The sequence below is a fragment of the Typopeltis vanoorti genome, chromosome 11, assembly GCF_054136105.1.
Source record: "Typopeltis vanoorti isolate ZY-2024b chromosome 11, IOZ_Tvanoo_1.0, whole genome shotgun sequence".
Taxonomy (NCBI): Eukaryota; Metazoa; Arthropoda; class Arachnida; order Uropygi; family Thelyphonidae; genus Typopeltis; species Typopeltis vanoorti.
The window spans coordinates 50,313,790-50,341,729 of record NC_143559.1 but is presented as its reverse complement, the minus strand read 5'-3'; the positions used below and the strand labels follow the sequence as shown (position 1 = coordinate 50,341,729).

Below are 27,940 nucleotides of genomic sequence, written 5' to 3'. Positions count from 1 at the left end.
AGTAAATAATGTAGGTATAAGCATTTATTAAACATTTACTTTGCATTCATTTTTTATCTTTCCTAAAAGAGTACCACATAAAACGAATTATTAATACAGTAACCGATCTAATTTTTATTAGATTATTAGATTTGATTAACGCTATTTTGATATACACGGTAATTGAGGGATTAATTAACTGCGTTAATTGAGAGATACCTGTATAGCAAAAAACTGTTGTGTCTTCCCACAGTGAGAGCCCTATATACAATCTGTTCTAGATCTGTATGCAATCTGGATCTGCATGTTGAGCAATGCTATTATGATATAATGGTGATGCTTGACAGATTAAATCAATAAGGAAGCAATACAACAATGCCTACATAAAGTAAGTTGTACTGTCAGCAGTACTCACCTGAGTCCTGGAATTTCTGTGTGTCAACATAAACTTGAGCATTCAGTAATAATCAAAAATAAAGGCAACCTCTCAATATTGCAAAAACAATTCAAGAAACTTTTGCAACAATAAATGGAAGAAGGAATGCTATGCCATATGAATCATCACCAAACTTCCAATTTTGTTATTAGAAGAAAACCAAATGGCAACGCTTAAGGATCAACGCTAGATAACTGAGATGAGCTGTCAATCGCAATGTGACCTGCAATCCAACATATAAGGTGAATGTCCATATGGGACCTTCTTATCTGATAGAATAAATTCTGGATCCAGTAGAGCATGAGATGCTGTTGTATGCCAGATTTCTAAGTGCCTGAAGAGCTTCTCAAATCAGCACAGTTAGTACATTCTGATGAGATCTCATTAGATATTATGCTGTGTATACAAATCCCAGAACCAGAATATATAGATGTTCAGAATCAGATAAAATCAGAGTATTCTGCAAAATCAGAGCATACTGTTCTGTGCATTAAAAGAGATGTTGGTAGAGAGAGGATGGGAGGGATGCAATGTTTCACTAATCTATGCAAGAAGTTGCATGATGAAACGAGCTGCCATGGTGGAAGTGTACTTGGTGGCTTCGGTGCAGTTTTGGCTAGTAGTCATGTTTTCATTCAAAAACCAAAAGGATGTATATGGCAGTCTGACAGGTATTGTACAAATTTTCATGGACAAAGAATAACTGGCTAGATGGGAGGAATATTGCCATCTATTCTAAATATCATCATCATCATCAAATTCCTGCCATGTACCCTCAAGGGGTGTACAGGATATGACAGTACTACATGAAAAAATTACATCATTACTAACTTCCGATCTACAATTTTCCTCCAAATCAGTCTGTTACTTGTCAAGACTCCAACATTATCAGATCTTATATTTCTATCGTCTAAGGCACTTTGTACCGTATCAATCCACCTATATCTTGGTCTTTCTCTGGGTCGTTTTGCTGCCAATCTGGCAGAGAACACTTGTTTTGCTAATCTTTCCTCGCCCATTCTGTTTAAGTGACCATTCCACCTGAGATTAGCTCTGCTAACGCATTCCTGGATGTTGACAATGTAGAGTTCTTTCCTAATATCCTTGTTTTTCATATGATATTGCCATCGATGCCATCTGTTCATGCCTATAATCTTTCTCAGAACTCTCATATCTGCGGTCTCTAGTCTTTGGTCAAGTGTTTTACTTCTGACCCAGCTCTCAGATCCATAAGTTAAAACTGGTCTGAACACTGTCTTGTATACAGCTAATTTAGTGTTCCGACTAATTTCTCTCTTATTCTATATGAATTTATTTAATTGACTTCCCACCATACCAGCTTTACTGATTCTGTTGTCTATTTTTATATTGAATTTACCATCTTCACCAAAAATTGAGCCTAAGTAGCTGAAATGTTTTACTTGTTCCACAGGTTCTCCATTCACAACACAGTTGACATTTTCAATGATTCTGACTATTTTCATTGTCTTTGTCTTTTTATTGCTGACCTTCATACCATATCTATTACAACAGCTATTCAATTTAGTCAGAGAATCTTGCAGACTTGTAGCAGATTTATTTAGAAGTATAACATCATCCGCATAAAGCAAAGAGCTGACATTAACATCTCCAATTTTGATATCATGTTTAATACCACTTTCTTTCATAATGTGATCCATATAGATAATGAATAATAGAGGGGATAATGTACATCCTTGTCTCACACCAGATTTAACATTAAACCATCTTCCTGTACTTCCTTCAATTCTAACTGCTGACTTACAACTCAAATAAAGACTAAGTATTGCTTGATATAATGCCCCATTGAGACCATATAACTGCAGCGTATTGAATAGCTTATCTCTTGGCACCTTGTCATATGCCTTTTCCAAATCATCAAAACTTAAATACAGATCTCTGTTATATTCCCATGCTTTCTCGACTATTTGTCGTAAAGTGAAGATCTGATCCTGACAGCATCTGTTTGGCTGAATCCAGCTTGTTCTTCACCAAGCTTTTCTTCCACAATTCTTCTCAACCGTTTCTCAAGTATACTTGCATAGATCTTGCCAGGAACACTCAGTAGGGAAATACCTCTGTAATTCTCACATTCAGTTTTATTTCCCTTTTTATATATGGGTACTATGAGAGCTCTACTCCAATCATCGGGAATTCGTCCCTCTGTCCAGGCTTTCTGAACTATGCAGTGCAGCCACTGTAAGACTCTTATACCACCATACTTCAGCATTTCTGGTCGAATATCATCTACTCCTGCTGCCTTTTCACATTTCAAGCCTTTGATGGCTTTTTCTACTTCAAGTATGGATATGTATTCCTGTCTGCATGCCTGGTCAGTGTTTTTTTTATCACTGTGCTGTCATCACTGCTTGTTTCATTTAGCAGTTTTTCAAAGTAATTACTCCATACTTCAAGGATATCTTTTTCTCCTGTTTTCATGTCACCTTTATCATCTCTAATTCCTTTTACAGCACTCTTTCCTCCTTTCCTAAGCTTCTTCAACAACCTCCAGAATATTTTGCCACCTTCTTGATATTTATTTTCTATATACTTGCCAAAGTCCTCCCATGACTTTTGTTTAGCTAGTTTTACACACTGTTTAGCTTTCTTACATTTGTCTCTGTATTCTGTAAGAGTAAAAGCTGACTTATTTGCCAGGAACTTTTGATATGCTTTCTTCTTTTCCTTCACTGCCTCTTTAACTTCCTGTGTCCACCAGGGAGTTCTGATTTTTTTTTATCCTTGCACACAACCTCACCACATGCCTCTCTGGCAGAATCAATCAATGTTTTCTTCAGAGTTTGCCACTGAATCTCCAAGGTTTGATTCCTGTTCTCAAACTCTTTCATTTTCTTTTCAATAATCTTTCTGTATTTTAGTCTACAGTTCACATCTGAGAGCTGCTCAACTTTTATTCGCTTTAAAACTTTCTTACATGTTATTCTTTTCAATATGAAATTCAATTTTATCCTGCTCAAGACTAAATAGTGATCACTTCCAATTTCAAATCCTCTGTACACTCTGGTGTCCTGCACCAGGGAGAAAACATCACTATCAACAATAACATAGTCAATGAGACTTTTCTTATTCCTAGCCTCTTCTCTCCATGTGAATTTGTGCACATTTTTATGTTGGAACATGGTGTTAGTAATAACCAGTCCATGTCCTGAGCAGAAATCCAACAGATATTTGCCATTATTATTAGCTTTGCTCTTTTCTCCAAATTTTCCCAAAATATTTTTGTATGTCTCACAATCATTTCCTACTCTACTATTTAAATCCCCAACAAGGATCAACTTTTCCTTTTTCATTGTGTCAGTTGCTTTTTCTAAAGCCTCAAAAAATTCCTCCACTTCTACCTTAGTAGAACCTTCTGTGGGACCATAGGCACAAATAAGTCTCATTGTCCAGTTCCCCATTCTCATATTTGTCCACATTACTCTACTTGAGACTGCCTGCCATTCAAGAAGATTAGCCTCGTATTTTGTGTTGAATACTATGGCTACTCCTTCTTTTCCTTGATTGTCATTGCCTGAATATAACATTTTGTATTTATTGCTCAGAAAGATCTCACCAGTTTTGGTCTTTTTTGTTTCAGTCACCCCTATTATGTCGATCTGGTACTTATCTAATTCCTCAGCTAGCTCCATTTCTTTGCCATTCAGGCTTCTTACGTTGATAGTACCGATCTTTAACTCTGGTGATGTTCAGTTGGGGTTTGTTTTCAGATTTGTTCCAGTAGCTGACTTTTTGCTGTTTGCTCTGGTTCCCTGGGCGGACAGCAAAATTCCCTGGGATTATTCTTAATATCAATCTATTATAAATATCTAAATATTCTAAATGCCAACTATTCCAAAATAATATCCCAGAGATATTATTTTGGCCATATATAATAAGTGCAACTGTAGAAGTTGAACTGACAAAAGAGCTATATTTGCTTTGAAGTAAAGACAAAGAACAGGTGATGTTCAAAATGCTCTGGCTGAAATTCTGATATCATGATGATGGATTGGATCGAACTTCTATGATCTATGCTTCTGCAAGATAGCTTGCAGAAGCATAGATCTGTGACCCATAACTGAGGTCTTGATCAGATAAATGCATGATATAAGAGGCGCAATGAATTCGGGTGTCCACACAAGAAGAGGTGGAAGCATCTGTTCCAGCTGGGATTATAATTAGTCCAAGTTTTAGTTCTGGGTTAGGAAGAACACATTTATAGCAAAAATGCATACAAAATAATCAGAATACTTTTCAGAAAAGAAAAGTAGTTCTGGTAGGAACTAATAATTTAAGTAGTGAAAAATATATTACGAAAGAAGATATGAAAGGTCTGTTGGAAAAACTAAGAAAAAAATGTGAAGAGTAAAAATTGTAAGTTTGCTACTTAGACACGTAAAGTACAAGTAAAGGAGGAGGCTAATGATAGCTAATGATTCCATGCTGTGTTTGATGGCAGAAAATACTTGTATAAGAGGGATAGCCTGCACTTAAATTCATTTGGCATCAGGAGCTTGAAAAAATTACTTATTGGTATAAGATCTAATGAAGAGAGTCAGGGAAACCAGTCATCAAGAGAGAAATGGGAAAAAATGTGTGAAATTTCAGCTATAGCATGCAAAAAAATGGAGTAGAAAAATATGCTTTGGATTTTGACGTTTTGAGTATCTGGGGAAAGAAAACAAAGTTCTACAACAAGGCCAAATAGATTGCATATTGAATTATAAGAATAGGCTGGATAGTAATTTATTATGTGTATACATAAATGCCAGGAGCATCAGAAACAAAGGGGTTGAGTTCATTGCTTTATTGAATACGATGTGTCTAAGATTGCTAGCATTAGTGAAATCTGGCTATCAGGATCAGATAAGGTAACTGGAATTGAGTGTAATGGGCATACTATTTTTAGGAATGACAAAAGAGATAGGAAAGGCGGGGGGGGGGAGTACTACTAATGATATCAGACAGATTAAATCCAGTTAGGGTAGAAATGCAAGAAAACAATGATAATAACAATGTCCCATGTAGCAGTGAGTTTGAGGCTATCTTCTGGTATGAAGTGGAGGCTAACAAAATAAAATATGTGGTAGGGTGTTGCTACAGACCTGGTGGCTCAGTTACAGGGGACAAAGAAATGCATCATCAATTTAACCTTATGAGTACTAAACAAGTGATCATTATGGATAACTTTAATTATCCAAACATTGATTGGGTAGAAGAGAAATCTCATGATAAGAAAGAAGAGGAGATTATTGAATTGTTGCAAGATGACTTTCTCAAACAGCATGAGAAAGAAGGAACTAGGTCAAATAGTGTTGGATTTGTTCATAGCATCAGAAGGGGTCTCTGTTAAGAATCCGATTATTTTACCAACAGTTGGCGGTGATCACGCCATGCTTTCTTAGGAATTATCCTATTATATTGATGTTCCCATTAGAACAGGTTACATGCTGAATTCAAAAGCTGGAAATTATGATCAACTTAGGAGAATACTATCTTTGATCCCATGGTATCAGTTACTGAATGGGAAAAATGTCAACAATGCGTGGGAATCTTCGAAAAAGTGTTTAAATGAGGTAGTATCTAAATGTGTCCCTAGTGTTCAAAGAATAAATAAGTTGGGAGTGAAATGTATGTGCAACCTTATTAAGCAAGAGATACAAAAGAAAATGATTATTTGGAAAGAATATTGTGAGAATAAGAGTGGGATGAGATTGTTCGTTAAGAAGCTGATGAGACTGTTCAATTAATGAGTGCTCACTTTGCTAAGATATATCAACCAGGTGTATGTAACATGGTGAACAGTGCTACTGCTACATTGGAAGAAGAGTTAGAGGTGCACGAAAATGAGGTTGAAGAGTTATTGCATAACCTGAATAAGAATTTGTCAATAGAGACAGATGGAATATCAGCACATTTGCTAAAGGAATGTTCAGCAGGATTGGCTAGACTTTCAACTTGTATGTATAACTTGAGTCTCAGTTCAGGAATGATACTACAGGAAAGGAAGGAATGTATGATAATTCCATTGTACAAGAGTGGTACAAAAACTGATGTTTCTAAATACCAACCTTTTAGTATCTCTGGTGTGGGAGTGAAGATTTTAGAGAGGTTGGTAAGAACTTGGATCAGAAATGGGTAGACAATCAAGCTATACTCTGCAAGGAGCAGCATGGGTTTACTAAAGGAAGGTCATGTTTTAGCAACTTGCTCATGTTTTATAATGATGTTACGGCTGAGTTGGATAAACACAATATCCATTTGAGGCTATCAGTGCCACCAATTGAACTTTATTCGAGATGATCCTAGCATTAGTATAAAGAAATATCAATGCATTGTCAGTATTAATCCACATAATCCAAGCCTCTCTTTTGACACATTCTGGCCATCATGCCATTTATTATTAACTTTCTCTTCAGCTCTGCATTATCGTACATCAGTATAACTCACTACCTTCTCTCTCTATCTCAGTCTTCTACCATAGAATCTCAAGCGTTAACCTCAGATCTCGTCACCTGATTCACACTGTCTCTCAGGTCAGTCATACCCACCATTTACATTCATCTCATATTTTACTTCGATTAATTGCCATAGTCAAACTGTTAATCGTTCCATGCAATGCAATGTACTCCTCTGGCATTCTATTTTGCACTCTACAGATCATTGAATTTCTATACATCACACCTCTTACTGCTCTGTTCCTTCCTTGCTCACCTGCAATCCTCACTCTCTCCCACCCCACTGACATTTTTCCTTGCTTTCTGACCTACCTGCCTTCCTGTCATCTTCCATCCCTGACTCCTGCATTGTATCACTTTCCTCTTATTTCCTCTCTTCCCCTGGTTTCCTATTCTCTTCCCTTCTATCATTCCATGACTTTCTCATTCTCGCTGTTATTTGCTTCACATCTGTTCTCTCCAAGCTCTTAACATGTGCTGAAAGAAGTGGAACCTGTAAGGAAATGAGTTAGAAGCATGAAAGAAGATATTCGCTGTCCAAATCAATACCAACGCCTTTATCTTCCTTTATCTAAGTGTAAGCAAACAAAGTTTGTGCACGAAGTATCTTTGCAACTGATGAGACCTCAATAAAGGTCGAAACTCGTCGGAGTAGTAATCCTTTCCATAATGTACAATATCCACATCCAAAAGGAAGTACGCTTTGCATTATGAGATGCTGAGGCAAATGATGTAAAGTTAACAGCCTCTATGTATCAATATTTCCATTAGTAACTGCTGTTATTGTCATCTTCACTCTCAGAACTGGATAAAATTTGACACTGTTTGATAGGATGGGATACCTGTGTTTTACTTGATGTATTGCTTGAAAATACCTCAGATGATGTAACTTGTAATATTTGATGACATTTCAACTTTACGTGGCAATCATCATATGTATCACTAATAATTTTTTTTCTTGTAATGGAAAGTGCCCTCATTATTAGAAGAGCACTTTCCATAAGGAATTTATATGTAGGTCTCTTCCCAATTATCAAACTCTGACACTTAAGCAACTCTTGAAAACTGTAAAATTTAAAGACCAGCAAAAAATCAGCACAGTAAAATAAACAGGAAAACAGATACCACAATTTTGTTGAGTAGGGAAAAAAAATTTTTTTTTTGTTTATACTAAAAGATAAAAATAAAGTCCTACCATACCTGCAATATATCATATATACTCCTCAAAATGTAATGATCAGAACAATATTAAACAAATGAAATGAGAAAACACAAACTTGATAAAAAAAATTTATGATTAAATTTCAAAGTGATATTTCTCTAGAATGTTTGGATTAAGTTCAGTAATGGAAAATTACTGAACTTAATCCAAAATAGCTGGCAATATTTATCATTAATTCCATTACATGATTAACTGCAATTATTGGTCTTCATACTGATTAAAATTTATACTTTCTATGATAATCAGTAAAAAAAAAATAGTTTGTTAATTATCGAACATGTTTCATTGTTTTCTCGATTTGGAACATTATTAATTTCTGAATACTTAAATATATATATATATATTTTTTTTTTTTTTTAATGTTAAGAATTTCTTTATACTGAAGGAAATGAGGAACAAAAATTACCTCTCTAAACCATTATGTAATCTTAGTTCCAATTGTTCCATGATGTGTTTTTTCTTTTGCAAGCAATCTCCATGTGCTGGAGTGGATCTAAGGAGGTGAAAATTTGTATTAAAAAACCAGAACTAAATATGTAAATCATATGAAAAACATTAAAAGGCAGAGCAATTTCATTAGTTTTTCAAAATGAAATATAAATAAAAGATAACACATCTCCTGTGTTATAAGAAATTTAGTCAGTATACTCGATATTTGGTACTTTTGCATATAACTTATGTTTTTCTGACATATTAAGATTTCATTATTATGATTTTAAATGTGAAACAAAAGTATTTAAATTAAAGAGCTATGAAATAAATTGAACCTTTCTTTTAGTGTTACATGGTGATCAGCATTCATTTTTGAAATGGATTCTACAACCATGTTAGAATAACTAACTCTTTTTATTATCCCGACGTTTCAATCTTCATACCAAGATCATCATCTGGAGCATACATAAAATACAAGACAAGCTGCATTACATTTCAACCTGAAAGCTACAGAAACAATGATTTGATCACATGCTACTCACTGGCAAGACCTCTAGTGAGAAAAAAAAACATGCAAGCTAGATTTAATTTATGATTACATGAATAAACATTCTTGCTTACAGATAGTTTTCCTTCCAGTAACAGTGATGTCCTATTTCTATTATTACAATTGTTATTCTTGATTTAAAAAATTATTCATAAGTTACAACATATAAACATTCTTTCTTACAGATTTTTTCTTTAACAGTGATGTCCTATCTTTTAGTATTAACGTTGTTATTTTAGATTTAGGATCCTGGATTTTCTACAGTCCTATTTAGAGTTGTTCTTAGAGAGGAAGGATTCATGGGACGAATATATGCCTTCCATGTGTATGGGATTTTTGGACCATCATTATCGTTTAGATTGGGATGGTTGATAATGATTTCAGCTTCCTTAAATTTGCATTCATATCATGTTTTGGTGTGATGTAGACAACTAGTGCTTTTCCAGTCAATTCTATGTAAGGTGTTCAAGGGCATGATCAGAAAAGCCAGCTTCACCATAATTATTATATTTGATGTGTCATTTATGTTCTTTTTGTCTGATCGGAATTGTGCATCCTGTTTCTCCTATGTATGGTATGTTGCAGGTGCAGTAAATACGGTATACTCCAGGGTGGGCCAGCGGAGGGAGTGGGGTCTTTGGATGAGTTGAGTAAGCTTTTTGAGTAAGCCACCTTTAAACCTCCTGCAAAATTATTTTTCAGGAGTTGATGTAATAAAATTACATGAACAGATCTAGTATAAAAGACAATAGACTATTGTCTTTTATACCAGATCTGTTCATGTAATTTTATCATGTCTCTGTCATTTTTTGTATAATTCTTTGCCTGTGATACCTGAAGAAGTTGAATCATTCAACAAAACTAGTTGTATCTTAATATTAAACCTTGTTGTTTTTCATTCTCAGTATATAGTCATTCAAACTAATTTTTTATAATATTTTCTACCGAGTCAAGATGAACAATAATATATATATATATATATATATATATATATATTTTGAAAAAACTCCATAGGTTTTTTTTACTACATTAGCTAACAGCTACCAAGTCAGTCACTCTCCTTGTCTGTTCTTTGTACTCCTCATGGAACTAATTATTACCACTCATCATATGATGCCTCCATAATATCTTCTTTCTCTGTACTACATGCATTTCTTCATTCACCAATTTCAAACCTACCTTATTTAACCTTCTGACCATCAGAATACATTTAGACATTGCTTCTACTACATAGCTCTTAAATAGCACAAAAGCAAACTGATCTTCTTTCCACCCAACTTTTCATTGCATGTTACAGCTGCAAGCTGTCTTCTGAGCATCTCATAATCACCAGCCTTGCAGTTCCACATATATCCTTCCCTCAAAGAAGTCCTATCATGACTAGTAACCACCCAGGTAATCACTTCATGGTGATTCAACCACCCAGGTAATCCCCAATTAGAGGGAGATTTGACACCACATTTATAATGACATCCTCTGATGAGATGATCAAATCCTAGATTCTCAAAATCCTCGCATGCCCTCTGTTAACATACTGTCGTAGGTAGTTGTCCCGCAAAAATTAAAAATTAATTTTCTCTATTTCCAGTTGCTATCTCATCATCCTAATCAATATTTCCATAATTAAAATAACCCATAACAATCACCTTTTCCTATTTGCTTATACATTTCATGGTCACTACTCTTCACATTACCAGGTCTACAGCAACATTTAACTAAGTATTTCATTTCAATTAATCTTTATCTCTTGCCATACTGCCTCAAAACCAGTCACCATTCCCACCTTGCATCTTTACCTTGTATAGACATAACTCCTTTTCTATCATCAATAGCACACTCCACTTCCCTTGTTACCCATTCTATCTTCACAAAAGACATTGCATCCTTCCATCTTTATTCCTATTAGGATGTCATCCTCATGAATGAATTTAATCAATGTAACCATTTAATTTCCCTTTCCCTTGTTTCTGATACTTCTAGCATTCATATACAAACATATAACAGCCTGATTTCTGGATCTATAATAAGCTTCACTGATACCACTGATTAGACGTGACTTCTCTATGCTTTCCTCAAATCATTTCTTTTTTCTCCTTATTCATCCTAGAACCTTCTTCAAATCCAACTGTTCACTTTTCATTCTGGCCATCCCATTTCTTTCTTGTCAGCACATTCACTTCTTCTTTGAGAATTTATATTTCTCATGCTGTGTTCCCCTGACCACCCCGAGTCTCCCTGTTTGTTTTGCACACTTGTTCTCTCATTCTCTAGATTCATGCTACCCTTTTCTCCATTCTTATGCAATGCTTCAATCCTTCCTTCCTTACTCTTCTTCTCTTTCACATCAATTCTTACCTCCTCAGATTCATTCTCTGCACTCATTACTCTTCCTTCCAGCAGCAATCTCGGTAACTGACTCACACCAAAACAACTCAAATGCAGTGCATCACTGTTATATGGCTCAAGCCATTCTTCAAACTCATTCAACACAATTAACAAACCGCACTCCTTTCTCTTCACACATTTCCACTGAGATATCATTTATAATCCTTGTCTCTGCACCTTTTCTATCACACCTTATTATCTTATATCCTTCAAAACAACCTCATATCCAGTCTCACATTCTCCTTGTTCTCTGTCAAGTCATTTGTTCTTTTTTCCAATTCTTTTGCTCACTTATTGGTAATAGAAAAAGGAACAAATGTTACACCATTTTATCTCTCAGAAAACAAACCTTGTGCATATTCTTTTTTTTACCACATCTCTAATAACTGAATTCTCCGTACAATCCCACTCACAAGTCTTCTGTTACCTCTTTCATACCACCATCATTTGTTTCTGTCTTCTTCACTCTTCTATACCTATTTATAATTCTCTTCGGTTTACTCTGCATTTGCTTCATCTTTTGCCTCATCTTCACCAATTCAGCTTTCAAATCTTGATTTTTTTTTTTTTTTTTTGTTATCATTTACTCTCACTATCTTATTGTCAGTCATCAAGCTTGTTAGCCATCAACACCACTCATGATCTTACCGTTAACTGCCCTCTGTTTTTCAACATGTTTATCGCCCATTTTATCATTAATCAAACTCTTTTCCTTGCTATCATTTCACACGCTTTCTTAACATTCACACAATGTTCTGTAACAACCGTTTCAATTATGACATCATGTTTCCTACTCTGATTTAAACAAGCCTTGCAAGACCATCAGAATATCGCACTCAGTGCATATCCACACTCACTCCTTTCTCTTATTCAGCCTCTCCACATAACCATCTGCTACATCTTCCCATGCATATACTACATTCACAGCATTGTAGTCTTGAAAAAGCCACACCATTCCATTTATTTGTCTTTTGTGCCGACCTACATAACAATCTACCTTTCGCTACCATTTTTTATCAGAGTACTAACAAGAAACAATGAATTTAAAGTAATACTGCCTAAGAAATTTAACCAACACCACATTCCACACTCAAATATCACCCCACCTAATAACACTCAATCTAAAAATTAGATGTTATCATCATACAAAAAATATAAAATTATACCAGCAATTAAGCCAATTAATTGATAACAGCAAATATGGCCCTATAGCATCAATAATATTGTAAATAAAATTCATTATAGCAAAACCTATACTCAACCGATTCCTTTGGTTCTTGTGGGTTTCAAGGAGAGGCTTGTGAGTGGGTTAATATTAACTCACAAGAGGCTTACTCTAGTGAATTTTTTTTTCGAGCAGCATTTATGGTACAGTTTGGCTAGGACTTTTTGAGTTAATACAATAAACTACTACTTTCACCACAATGGTGTTTACTATAGCAGTGCTTTGATTGAATTATTAATGAAGCGAATATTGTTAATATCCATTTGCTTCTTGTTCTTTTTTTTAGTGTGTGGTCCTGTAATTAGTTGATTTTTTTCTGAGTATGCACACTCAAGAATCTTTTCTATTTACTATATTGAAAGGGAAACAAAACTATAGAGACCCCAACATGGAACTTTTTCAAGTCCCTTCACAGTCTTCCAATAAGCAGAATGGCAGTCTTATGCCAAACAATGAAATTTATCTCCTACCTAAACACATTTGCAAAGATTCATGCCCAGGGGATTTGAACCTGCAATCTGCTGGCTGGATAGCAGATATGCTAACTACAACTAACCAGGCTAGCATAAGTTTTTACATCAATGATATAGGAAATATTCACTTGTTAGATAATGGTATAGATATCCTGCTGGAAGAATTAAATAAAACTGGTAGTATGGGCAAAGCATAATGGTTGCCAGTTTAATGAGGGCCAGGTGCAATTTGAGAGATGAAGTGATTACAAGCTGCATGCTATACTGATGGAACTGAACTGCAGGAAAATGAAGACAGGGATTCTAGTTTTGAGGGAAACTTTTGCCATAGTACTATAAATTATCTACACATAAACACAAGGAATAAATAATACTTTTCCTTGTGTTTACATGTAGATAATTTATGAAGACAGGGATGAAGAGGTGATTTTTGTGGACAGGGAGGTGAAGTTTGAAGGACATATTGCAAAGATGGCCTAAATAGCACATCAGATTACATGGTTAGTGAAGAACATACTGACAAGCAGGGATAAGGAGGTGGCTCACCATGTCCCCACCTATAAGACTTTAATAATCTGAACTACTTTGTGCAGATCTGGTCACCTGGATTCTATGGAGATGAGGAAGTGGCATGACTAAGACTGTGGTAAGAAATTTAATGAGTCTATTGAATGCTCCCTGTGAGGACAGACTGAAGGTCAGTGGGTTTCAAAGCTAGTCGATAGGTGAAAAAGAGGAGGCATATTAGAAACAAGCTCTTAAAGAGATTTCAATAGGAATGATAATTTTTTCAACACATAACACGAAGGTAGCAAACAATGGTTCACCCAAGAAAATAATGTAAAATTGTAGTTAAAAATTGTAAAATTGCAGTCTTCACACTGGCATCCTGTATATAATAGTATACTTAATATTTATCATATTCAACAATTAATTTTGAGCAGAATAAATATAAGTATTGTACTGAAAAGAAAAATAAGTATAATAAGCATGAAAAGTTTAAACCAAATCAAAGCTAAGCAACTTTCAGAGGTGAGCTGCAGACTCAAACTATACAAATATTATTTGAAAAAAAAAAAAATGAAAGCATTTTAAATTAAGAATCAACCTTGGAGATTCAGTGGTTAAAATTTAAAGAAAGCACTGACTGATTCAAATAGGGGAAACTGCTAGGATAAAAAAAAATTTTAAATAAAATAAAATCCTAACTTCAGAGATGACTCCAATTAAAGAGGCAGACCTAAAGTTAAGATTTTGTTTATTTCAATCTCTTGTGTGTGGGATCTATGTTTAGAGCACTGGTTGAAGATGATCTCTCTCTCTACCTGGAATGACATTTACCTCCAACCTCTCCTGGCATAAACACATATCACATCACATCAACAGCTTCCTCCTCATCTAAAAGAATAGGTATTCTCTTTGCTCAAGGTGCTGCTAGTCACCCATCCAACTACTGACTCTATGCAAGTCCCAAATTTGCATATCCTTAGAATACTGCTCACCTTTTTAAGGGTTGAGTACCTAAAACCTCAGGAGATCAGGAAAAAATGTAGGATTGCAAAAGAACTATGGCTCAACAACAAATGCAAGGAATTTGAACTTATGGATAAAAAGCACAAAACCAGAAAACTTCATGAAAAAGTTAGGGAAATAACTAGCAAATCTTGCAAAAGGATAGGCTCTCGTTGCATTGAAGATACCAGTGGAAACATCCTAATGGAGAAAGACAAAATAAGGGAGATGGATAGTGTTCAAAGGAACTCTACAATCATGAGAGAATAAATAAGCCATTGCAAGAAGATTTGGAGGGGCCTACTATTCTTACCTGAGAAGTAAGAAATGCCATTAGGAAACTGAAACCAGGAAAAGCTCCAGGAATGGATGGAATTATGGCAGAATATCTGAAGGTTTTAAGTGATAAGGCTATAAGATCACTGTCCAACATATTATATACAAAACTGGAAACCTGCCAAAAGATTTTAAGCACTCGACTTTCCTACCAATACTTAAAAAATCGAAGACAATCAAATGTGAAGGGTGCAGAACAATCAGTCAGATAGCAAAAGTTACGTTATATATCATCCTAGAAAGAAATAAACATAAAATCAAATTGGAAATTAATTAAACACAATCTGGTTTTCAGGAAAAAAAGGAACTAGAGAAGGACTCTTCAACATTAGAACTATTATAGAAAGATATCTGAAGAAGCAGAAAAAGATCTACTTATGTTTTATTGACTAGACAAAGGCCTTTGACAATATACAACATAAACAACTAATCGAATGCATCAGAAAATTAGGAGTAAATAGTAAAGATACCAGATTACTGATAAATCTATAATTGGGAGCAAACTGCCTCAATAAAAATATCACGAGAAACCTCGAAGAAATTTCCAATAAAGAAGGGTGTCAGACAAGGCTGTGTTCTTTCTCCTGTTTAACCTCTATACTGAAAATATCTTCCAGCAATTAGAAGAATTTAAAGGAGTCAGCATAGGAGGCAGAAATATAAACAATGTAAGATGTGGAGATGATACAGTACTGCTAGCTGAAAATAAAAATCTTCAAAACCTACTAGAAGAGATGCTGAAACTAAGTGAAAAATATGGACTTAATTTCAACTTCAAAAAAACCAAAACCATGCTGGTAACAAGAGAAAAAGGGAAAATACCAGATATAAATATTAAGATCAGAGGAAGTACCTTAGATCAAGTAGAGAGTTATATATTTGGGTCAACTAATTACAGAGAATGGAAAGTGTGATAAGGAAATATTAAGAAGAATAGAAATTGCTAGATCAACCTTCATTAACATGAAAAACATTCTGATCTCAAGGGAAATTCACACAAAAACAAGAATTAGGCTGTCCAAATGTTACGTATGGTCAACACTACTATGTGGAGCAGAAACCTGGACAATATCAAAATATTGTGAAAATAAACTAAAAGCCTTTGAGATGTGGATCCTCAGAAGAATTCTTAAGAGTTCCATGGACTGCCAAAAAAACAAATTTAGAAATATTAGAGATGATTGGAGAAGATAGGACTCTGTTGAAAACCATTAAGAAAAGGAAAATCACCTACATTGGTCACATACTAAGGCATGAATCCCTACAAAAAACACTTCTAGAAGGAATGATACAAGGAAAAAGAAGAAGAGGAAGACAAAGAACAGATCAGATGGGAAATATTAAGGACTGGACCTTTTTGCCCTATGAAGAATGTAAAAGAGAAGCACAAAACCGTACATAGTGGAAGCTCATAGTAGTCAACCTCCTGGAAAGAGGTGACATCTGACAAGGACCTAAAACCTCCCTTCAATTCAAAATGCTGTCTAGAGTAGAGCAATTCAGTTCACAGATGATCCCTCCCATACTCACTTCAACCTTTATCTCACGGGTGCAGTGTTTCAACTCTGGGTCTGTTCCACAGCTACTTCCATGGCCACTGCTCCACTTAACTGGCATTCTTTCACTTTCTGTTGAGCCTGATGTGCTTATAAACTCTAGATAAGTAAGCAGGCAGTTAATCTTAGAGAATACAAAGAAAAATGTAAGAAAGCCTAAGCTAAGATTAAAAGAAGATAAAAAAAAAAATATATATATATATATATATATATATATATATATTTATACTGATTCCATACACAAGAGATTGAAAAGCCAATACGCACATTAGTGTCAAGTGTGTGTGGTGCAGGTGAGGAATGAGAATGAAGTTTATTGATATTGATGACTATAATGTGTAATCTGGAAGATTACACACTGTAGTCATTTGAGAATATTTTATGAGGAAAAAAAAATAGATGAAATAAAAGAGGAAAAGGAGAATCAAGATTTGAATGTGCTTGCAGTAGCACTAAAGGAAAAATAAAAAGGATGCTAGCTACTGCTGCTCGTGTTTTAACAGGCCCAACAAAAAGTGGAAAACTGATGAATGCCAGTTCAGTGGGGCAATGGCCATGGAAGTAGATGTGGAACAGACAGAGTTAAAACACTTGCTTGTGACAGAGAAGTTAGTAAGGGAGGAATTGCTGAACTGAAGTGCTCCACTGTGGACAGCAGCTAGAATTTTTAGGGAGGTTTGAAGGTGCACAATCATGAACATGCAAACAGTATTCTATGGGCAGATTTGGGATTTGCACAGATAGTAGTTAGGTGGGATGACAATCAATATCTTCAGCAAAAGAGATGCAGCCAAGTGGGAGAATAAGAAGCCATCCTTGGAAATTATATTATGGTCATATGAGTAAGGAAATGAAAGTTTTTGCATAGCAATTGGTGAATTAGTAAAGTATGTTACGAGAGTGGATGGTAAACGATTCAAAGCTAAATGTTTTCAAGGCGTGGTATGATATATTGTGGTTTGTGAAAATTTGGCTTCCCACAATGAATTACTGACATATAGTGTTTACAAATCGTCTTTTCAAAACTGTAGCTTCTTGCAATAATTCATAAAAGTGTTGTTGGTATCTCCCCTGACATTTATTATCTGCATGATATTTGACCTACACTATTTATTATTTCTGAAAAAGCATTACAAATAATTTTGGTAATGCCCCATAAATAAAATTATTTAAATACATTCAACAATGCAACTAAAATTTATTATATCATGAAAGTTATGAATTTCATAAATTCACATACTGAATGTGCTGAATTCATAAATTTATGATTTTATAATTATGAAACTTATGATTACTATGGTTATCTAAATAATCCCTATCTGTATAATAGTAAGTTAATAAACATCCATTACTCACACAACTAGAGGCACTACAGTATCAATTATCTGTTTCTCAAGAAGTTGGCAAATGGCATTACACTGTCTAACTACATCAAAAAAATAAATTTCTGGTGGACTCTTTGGCTCTGGGGAAGGAAGAACTATACAGGAATAAACATACCATCATGAAAATTTTATAAACATTTCAAGTAGAATACAAAAACAATTCCAAAATATTAAGCAGATTTGATACGTTTTGTTATTATCAAAATCTATACTTATTGAAATAAAACAAGAAATATACCTAAAATTCGCACTTCCACTGCATATCCTATGTGTTCAATACATAACTGTTGCAGAAGAATATCAAAGAGTTTTACTGCATTCCATGGAAGCTCTGATTGTTTTGATAACTAATAAAAGGAGAAATTGTATAGTCATTTATAAAGATTCTTGATGCATTAACATAAGCATGAATTTTGATTATGAAAAGAATGAAATTTCAATGGATTTTTTCATTTAATATTTAAAAATATTAAATGAAATTTAATTTATATTAAAAATATATATTAAAGTTTTAAACAAAATAATGTTTTCGTTAGGCTCAATAAAAATGCATCACTATGTATATGTATATAAGAATTATGTAGTATATATGCAGTAAGTTACATGATATCTGTCCACCTATAACAAATATAGTATTTAGTCTGTACTCCCAAAATAACCTCTGACACAATAAGCTAGCAACTGACAGCTGTTCAACAATTAGCAGTAATAGAAATGAAGTATGCGAAAAAGAAGCCAATCAGATACCATGTAATTTAGTGCATTTATTTATTTATTTATTTTTTTTTTACCAACTGTAAAATCATTTTATTTACCATATGACACCTTTGCAAAGCTAATTTGCTATCCTGTAGCATATTAATTGCTACATCTTCAGAAAGAAAGGTTTCACCACCATAGTTTTCAGTTGTAGAACCAATCGTTAAATTAGCTCGATGTGCTAAAGCTTGTATGTCTAGTCGAAGATCATGTTTGCTGCAAGTAAAAAAAAAAAAAATTAAAAAAAAAGAATTACTAATAATTTTAACATAATTACACTTTTTTTTGAATTAATCTATTTTATATTAAATTTTAGGAGAAATTTTTTGGAGGCATTTGCCTATCATTTGCTGAAAGACAAATCATTCTCAGCACAAATCAACAGAAAGATCAAGGACAATGGTAGATGTGATTAGTGAAAGATTAAACAGGAGTAGTGAGAGAGTGAGGGTCTGTAGAAAGTGTGATATTTTAATGGACTGTGCTGATTTCAATGAAAGTCGGGAATGGGAAGAGAAAAAAACACCAGACAAAAGGCAGTGATGGGTGTAAGACTAACAATGATAGCCAGAAGAGTGAGCATGAGAATATGGGCACAAAGAATATGATTGTGAATAAGGGAGTGAGTGAAAAAGCAAAAGCGATCATAAACGAGCCTGACTGGTGGAGTAAGAACTTGACTGAGAATAGAAGAAAGCCTAACAGAGCAACAGAAATTGCACTGTATGATTAAAATGAGAAATGAGATGAAGCATATATTAGACATATGGTGGATACGAATATATGAGTTTAAAAGAATAAAATGAAAGAGAGGAGAAAAAGAAACAGCAAAGCTACTCTGACTCAAGAGTAGCACTATATGGAGATTCTATTATAAAAGGTGTGGTGAATAAGAGGGTGAACAAGGTCTGTTTTCCAGGAAGGAAGATGAACAGGTTGATTGAGGCAGTGGATATGAGAAGTAAGTGGGCAAGGGAGTTAATGGTTGTATTTGGAACAAATGATTTAGCTGGATATAGGGAGAATGTGAGGATGGATATCAAGATATTACTGAGAATGGTAAAAGACAACAGTATGGTAACAAGAGAAGTTTATGTGTTGCTCAGGTATGACGATGAGTTGCAGCAGAGAAGATCTTGAATGGAATGTTGGCGAAAACGTGTGAAGAGAAAGGAATGCAGATTGCAAATGTGTGGGATGAGTTTAAGAAACAAATGGAACTGTATAAGTTAGATGGACTGCATCTGAATGGCTTCATAATGAGTCACCTGGAAAGGCTAATGCTGCAAGGAAGTGTAATCAGTGAAGTAATCAGGATATCAGTGGAAGTCAGAGATTATGTAAATGAACAGGAGAGTGGACTATATGAGACCAATGCGAGCGGAAATGAGAATGTGTAAATAGGAATGCAACTTGAACAGGAAAATGGAGAGGGCCAGGGAGACATGGTGTAAGGAGAGCAGATTCTGAAAGTAGTAATGAATACATGTGGATGGTCGCATAAGAATAGAATGGCCTGGAATACATGGAGAACAGCTAAGTCTGTGGGGAAGGGAATATATGGCACAAAAGGTAAGGAGTGAGCAGGCAGGAGTAAGTGTGGAGAAGTCACAGGTGAGGGACAGAATGGGTAAGACTGATTATAGACCACAAAATGAAATGTTATTCTTATTTACTAATGCCAGGAGTAAAAAAGATGATGAAATTGCTGCACTGATCAAATTAATTTGCCTCAAGTTAGAATAAGTGAAATATTGTTAGATGAGAATGATATCTTATGTATTAAATGTTTCAAAACTGAGTGCCAATTAGGTGATGAGAATGAGGCAAATGTTAGTAGAATGCACAGTATCGATTGACAGGATGGAAAATGATGGAATTAATGTCAAACGTCTAGTGGTGGAAATACAGGAAAATGAAATGGACATAAAGAAATAGCATGCTTGAATGTTATCCCTCACAGGACAAAGTGTCAAAGTGAAAAGTTGCAGAAGTGGCAAGAGATTAGCAGGCTTGAAAAGAAAAAGAAGCAGGTGGTCAGAAGTAATAAGAGACCGAGCGAACAAATGAGAAAAACAAATTAAGGGGAAAAAATTATATACGGAGACTCAATGATCAGGGGGAGTACTTAATGAAAGTGTAACAGAATCGTGTTTCCCTGGTGCAAAAATTCACGATATTAGTCACTCCATCCAGATGCAAAAAGTCAAAAGAAATAATTGTCTGGCACAAATTATTTGAGAGGCAAGAAGTATTCTATAAGGGAGGATGTAATATGGTCCTTTTTCCCATTTGGGAAAGGGACCATATGGTCTTAACTTGGGAGATGGTAAAATATGAGGAAAGTTCTGTCAGGAAGAGGTATATGTGAAAATACAAGGTAGGTGATTATGACAAGCTTAGAAGGAAGCTTGAATCTGTGCCATGGCATAAAACACTACAAGGGAAGGACATTAGTAATGCATCTAGAGTAGGGTTCCCATTTGTCCCGTTTTTTATAAAAATGTCCAAGTTAATTCCAAAATTTCTGCTTTTTTAACTTCAGGAAAAAATGGATAAATGGATTTTATCTCATTTTTAGTACCAATTTCTATTACAATGTTGATAATAATAAATTTTATTTATTTATTATTTATAATAATAATTATAAGTATTATAGATAATATAACTAACTAATAATAATTATGAGTATTATAGATAATATAACTAACTAATAATAACTAATAGTAACTAATGGCAATGTTCTTTTTTTCCCATGCTTCTATTATAACAGTATTTTATTTGATCAATACTTTGTGTGCTATAATTTTTATAATTTTCTACCCCTATAATGCTAAAAAGTAAGTGCAGTATTAATGATATATTAGAATAGAATTTCCTTTCATTAAAGGTGTAAATGAAAATGTGGAATGTACTTTATATAACTGTAAATTTTGCATTTCATATGGTGGTCAGTCAGAAATAGTCAACCATGTGAAAATGAAAAAACAAAGCTGCTGTTCGAAGTAAGGCCAACTGCAGTATAAGTAATTTTTTAATTGTGAAAACCAAGAGTAAAAGGGAAAAAGAGTTATCACTGGCAGCACAGGAAGCAACCTTCATATATCACACAGCGGCGCATAACCACAGCTTTAACTCCATGGACTGAACAACAACCATCGTGAAAAAAATTTTCAACGATAAATTCAGGTGTTCGCAAACAAAGTGCAAGGCAATAATAACCAATGTTATTGCACCATTAGCAGACTGAGGAAGAGCTAAAAGAAGTTTGTTTTATATCAGTACTAATCAGTTCATCAAACCACTTTGACATGAAATTAGTGCCTCTGGTCATTAGATACTATCATCCAGAAAAAGGTGTGAAGGTGGATGTGTTGGAGTTCGTTAATTTAGGTGGTGAAACTTCAGAATTTTTTATTTTCTTATGTGTTAGAAGTGTTACAGAAGTTAGATCTCCTGAAAAAAGTTAATGCCATATTAGCAGATAATGCAAATACAAACTTTGGTGGAAAGAAGAGAAAGGGAAAGGATAATCTACTTAAAAATGCAAGAAAACACTGTGAACAATTTAATTGGAATTGGTTGCCCTGCACATGTGATAGATAATGCTGTGCAGACTGCTTCAAATTGCTTACCTATTGATCTTCAGTTAATAATTAACAAGATTTACCAACATTTCCACATATATTGTGTATGAGTTGAGGAACTTAAATCATTTTGTGAATTCGCAAACACAGAGTATAAAACTGTTTTGGGTAGTAGCAAGACAAGATGGCTCTCTCTTTTGTCTACAATCCAGAGGGTTATTGACATATTCCCTTCATTGAAGTCATATTTTCTTTCTATTGACAAATGTCCTATCAGTCTCAAAAATTTCTTTGAAAATCCACTTTCAATTACACTCCTGCATTTCCTTGCCAGCCAGTTAAAAACCTTTTATGATACCATTAAATGTATTGAAAAGCAAGATATAACAGTAATTGAAATGAAGGACGAAACAAACAAACTGGTGGAAAGATTAAATTGTAGGAAGGCAGAAAAGTTTCTTACAACTACTGTGAGAAAAGGACACATAAGAGTTGAAAAGTTTGAAAGCTATGCAGTAGATTTCTACTGCACCTGTATTGAATATATTCAGGAGTGGTGTATGCCATTTCTCACACCTCTTCAGTCTATGGATTGGATTAATTTGAAGGGAAAAGATCCTGTGACTTGGAAGAACATACAAGAAAGCTACATATTCATGCAGACAGTGTCATCAAGTTTTACTGTGAATGAAGAGGACTTATTTGATGAGTTTGTATGTGTGAAAAAATATTGTGAAAGCAAATTTGAAGTGTGGAGTGAACAGAAGGATCAAAGTGTCAGTGATAAATGGTGTGAAATGTTTGCTCATTTTACAAAGCAGGGTATAAATTCTGGGAGTATTAAATGCCTAGTTAGTTTTTGTTTAGCACTGCCAGGAACTAATGCAGCTGTTGAACGTGTTTTTTCATTAATAAATTCGCTCTGGACAGATGAAAAAAACAGACTTAAAATTGAGACAGTAAAAGCTTTAATCATTGTAAAGACATATTTTAAGAATTTCTCTTGTGCTGTGATCAAATATCAAAAGAAAAAAAAATTCTTTAACAGGTCCATTAAATCTAATAAATATTTTTCTAATTAAATATATTTGTGATTAATAATCCTTTTTTTAAAGTGGATTTTAATGTTAATGTATGTTTATAGCAGTGTGCAACACATATAATAATTTTATTTTTGGTTTTCTTAATTTTTAACATGTCCGATTTTTTTACAAAATGTCCTGGGGTTTTTAAGTAAAAATTTCAGAATGGTCCAGATTTTAGTAAAATATTATGGAAACCCTAATCTAGAGGAAGCAATATTAAACTGTGTACCTAGGGCAAGAGTGGTTAATCAGGTAGGTGTTAGATGGATGAGTAATATCATTAAGCAGGAGCTGCATAAGAAGAAAATGCTGTAGAGGGTACATAAGGAGAAAGGTGACCAGCAAACTCATGAACAGCACAAGGCTCAGGCAAGAAAGGCGACCAGCATAGTAAGGAAGGAGAAATCAGATTATGAGAAGAATCTAGCTCAGCAAGCAAAGGAAATCCTAAAGAGTTCTTTTATGTGGCAAGTAAGAGGAAGAATAACTATGGAAGATTAACCTTAATGAGTGCTGATAGTGATAAGGTGACAGAAGTAGATAAAATAGTTCAGTTACTGAGTAACCACTTTGAAGGGGTATATCATCCAACTAAAGTTACTGCTGTAACATATGTGAAAGTGACTGATGTGAGAATAGATGTGGATGAATTGGAGGGTCTTAAGATATTGCGGAATCTCAATGTAAATACAGCTGTAGAATTAGATGAGATATTGGGTTTTGCGAGAATGTGCAAGGAAACTGGTAATGGCTCTGGGCTCTAAGTCTCAGCTCTGATAGAGTTTCAAGAGAATGTCAAGAGGACAACATAATTCCCTTGCATAAGGGGAGGTTCCAAAACTGCAGTAGCAAATTACAGACTAATCAGTATCTCAGACATGTTGATAAAAGTAATGGAAAAATTGAGAATTCAAGAATGGGGGATAAAAATATGATACTGTATGAGGGACAACTGGTTGTGTGAGGGGTCTGCCATGCCTTAGTAATTTAGTAACTTTTAATAATGGAGTAACAGCTGAGTTGAATAAAGAAAGTAGGTACACTATGATTCTGCAGATTTTTGCAAAGGCATTTAACAGAATACTACATGGAATTCTGTTATACAAATTAGAAGAAGTAGGGATAGATATGACATAGTTTATGTGGATAGGAGGGTGGCTGCTGGACAGATATCAAAGAGCAGTATATGGAGAGGGAGAATCACGGAAAAAACAGGTGACTAATGATGTACCACAAGGTTCAGTGATGGGACCACTACTGTTTAATTTCTACATAAATGATATAGGAAATAACCTGAAAAGAAATATTCAGTGTTTGCAGATGATGTGAAGTTAGGTAGAGTAATAGTTAATGAAGGCAATGTGGAGAGCTTGTGGGATGATTTAATTAGGCTATCAGTATAAGCAAAAGATAACAGGTATCAGTTTAATGTGGAGAAATGTAAAGTTATGCATATTAGGATAAATAGATCACAAGCTGTGTACCACACTGATGGAATTGTACTCCATCAATGTGGTACACAGGGGAAATAGATGAAGCTACAGATTTAGGAGTGATGGTAGACAGAGGAAAGTTTTTTTTTTTTTTTTTTTTTCACATTTGACTTCCGTAGACACCATATGGTCACTCCAGTACTTCAATGGGTTTTTGGAGTGAAGTCTTCTGCTAGAATAAGTGGTAGGATTGCGGATTCCCTTTCCACATGGAGTTTATAGGAAAATCACAAAATCCATGCCCGTGGCAGAATTTGAACTTGCAGCCTCTTGGCTGGAGAGCAGACACACTAGCCACTCAGCCAACCAGGCCAGCCAGAAAAGTTTAGAGGACATTTCTTACTGAGGTTGCTAAGGTAGCTCATAAGATTAAAATTACTTGGCCAATGAAGAACACAATTGACAAGTAGAGATAAGGAAGTTGTTATTCTTGATGTTATGTTGATGTCTTGATGGAAGATGTTATGTTAAGAGATAAGGAAGTTGTTGTATATAGTAGAGGAAATAAGAGATCTGGGAGTGATAGTGGATAAAGATCTAAAATTTAGGGGTCACATCGCCAAAATTGTGAAGACAACACAAAGACTTCTGGGAATGATGAGGAGGACACTGACGTGTAGAAGTAGGGAGATTCTTGTTCCATTGTATAAGGCTTTGATTAGGCCACACATGGACTATTGTGCCCAGATTTGGTCACCTGGTTTTCAGAAGGATGAGGAGATGTTGGAAAGGGTCCAAAGGCGACTGACTAAGGTAGTTTCTGACCTCTGGAATGTCGAGTATGAGGAAAGATTGAAAAGATGTAATTTGCAGAGACTAGTGGAGAGAAGGAAGAGGGGAGATATGATAGAGACCTACAAGTTGGTAAGGGGTTGCTATAGGATCAATGGTGGAGAAGTTCTACAGCGAATAGTGGGAGATCAGGGGAGAACCAGAGGTCATCCCTGGAAACTGTATAAAGAGGGTGTGAGTAGGGGAGTGAGAGGCAGGTTTTTTTCGTGCAGAGTTGTGAATGATTGGAATGCCTTGCCTGAGAGTGTGGTGTCTGCAAGGAGTTTGAATGTGTTTAAGACCCGGTATGATGAGATGTGTGTGAGATAAAAGGCCCTCCTAGATGAGTCTTTGACTCCATGAGGTCTTGTTTAATAATAATAATAATAATAATAATAATAATATTCCTCATTACAAGGCTTTGATATGTCCACATCTGGATTATTGTGCTCTGGTCTCTTGAGTTTCTTGGGGATGAGGAAGTAATGGAGAAGAGATTCAGAGGTGAGCAACCAAGATGGTGAGCGGTTTGTGGAATGGTCCCTATAAGAATAGATTGAAGGTCTGTGGATTGTAGAAGTTGGCTGATAGGCAAAAAAGAGGGGATAATTATAGAAACATTTAAGTTACTTAAAGGGTTTTATATTATTGATGCAGAGAAAATATTTCAGCACTTGTGGGGGGGGGGGGGGGGGGCAGAACAAGAGGTTACCCCTGGAGACTGAACAGAGGTGTTGTTAGTAAGGGTGTGAGGACAAGATTTTTTGCTTGGAGAGTTGTGAATGAGTGAAATGAGTTACCAGAGTCAGTTGTGAGTGCTTTGTTAATGGGTTAAAGGAGAGTATTATAGATTGTGTGGATAGTTTGGGTCTCCCACGATGACTCTTCAGACTCCATGCAGGTGCTCACAGAATAATAATAATAATCTTGATGGGATTAGAAATGGAATGACGTTTTTTGTGAAAATAGGAAGGGAAAGAAAGGAGGCAGAGTGCTGCTGATGATAGCAAGAGCAAGTTATGTCCACACAAGTTTGAAATACAAAAAGAAGAAAGTTGTAGTGATTTAAAGTAGTATAGGAAAACCTCGCTTAACGAGATTAATTAATCCATCAATTAATGTGTGCTAAGCGAAATTGTGTTAAGGGAATACAATAAACAATAGGAATAATTATAATTCATCCATTTGTTAGTGTAAATTTGGGAGAAAAAATTTCAGTATAAGTTATATTAGAGGATAGAAATCAATTGCTTAAATTTTTATTTAATGTCTAACATTTAGTTGACCTACTTTTTTTTTTTAACAAAAAATTAAGTAAAGATGTTTGAATAGTGCTCAACTTTTCATCTTGTCATGCAATTTGTGATAGCTGACGATCGCTTTATCACGATTTCGGCAGATTTTGAAGTTTCGTTCCATATCAGGATCAGCATCAAACAAAATTCCCTGATCATACTCAATGTGATTGTAAACTAGCTCAAGTTCTTTTGCATTAGCTTCTTAGTCATAACATTCTCTTCTTGTTCGCACTCATTTTCTTCTTCATATGCATGCTGTTCTTCTAGTTGAAGGAGATCATTCTCGCTTAACCGTCCTGAATGGGAATCAGGCAAGTTTCTCGAATCTTCATTATCCAGTTCACTAAATCCAAGTTCTTTTCCAATTGTGTAGATTTCTTCAATAATGTTAGATCTTGGATTTTGTGCACAATAAACTAATATAGGCTTGAGTTGAAAGTTGCCTTCTGCATTGTCTCCCAAAAAGTGTAAGAAGATCTTTACATACTTTGTATCCTGTTTGAGATGCTTCAGTTTTAGCTAGGAAAGTTTTTGTTAGCATACACTTCCAAAAGAGACCAATTTCATCAATGTTGAATATTTGTCGATCATCGTAATCACACTCCTGAATTATCTTTCGTAATTCTTCAGGAAACTTGGCCACAGAATCTTTATCAGCACTAGCAGATTTCCCCAGTTATTCTTACGTTATGCAGTCCAGCTTGAGTTTTAAAACTGTCAAACCATCCTAAACTCACAGTAAAGCTTCCACATTCCTCTTGAAATTTGGTCTCTTTTAATGAGATAAAAATATTGAGAGCTTTTGCCTGAATATTTCCTGTACTAAGAGGTATTCTTTTTAGTTACAATCATCAATCCAGAGTGATAGAAGGTGTTCACCCACTTGATTATTGAATGGCTTCTATTTGGGTGATCTGCATGCTTAAAGAAGCAGTAGCAACTTTTCCTTGTTCTTTGTATTCTTTGCTCTTATTTAATATAGT

At 34.8% G+C, this 27,940-nt stretch overlaps 1 protein-coding gene across 1 annotated transcript in view; it reads right to left on the bottom strand.

Annotated features, from left to right (window-relative positions):
- The window catches only part of Sec10 (Exocyst complex component Sec10), a 225,602-nt gene that overhangs the window by 67,933 nt on the left and 129,729 nt on the right, over positions 1-27,940 (bottom strand). Inside the window, exons 10-13 of the mRNA XM_090400320.1 lie at positions 18,780-18,939; positions 18,203-18,311; positions 17,936-18,059; positions 8,520-8,606 (exon numbers count right to left, since the gene is read on the bottom strand). Of these exons, the coding sequence (XP_090256446.1) occupies positions 8,520-8,606; positions 17,936-18,059; positions 18,203-18,311; positions 18,780-18,939 (480 nt within the window). The remainder of the gene's footprint in view (positions 1-8,519; positions 8,607-17,935; positions 18,060-18,202; positions 18,312-18,779; positions 18,940-27,940) is intronic.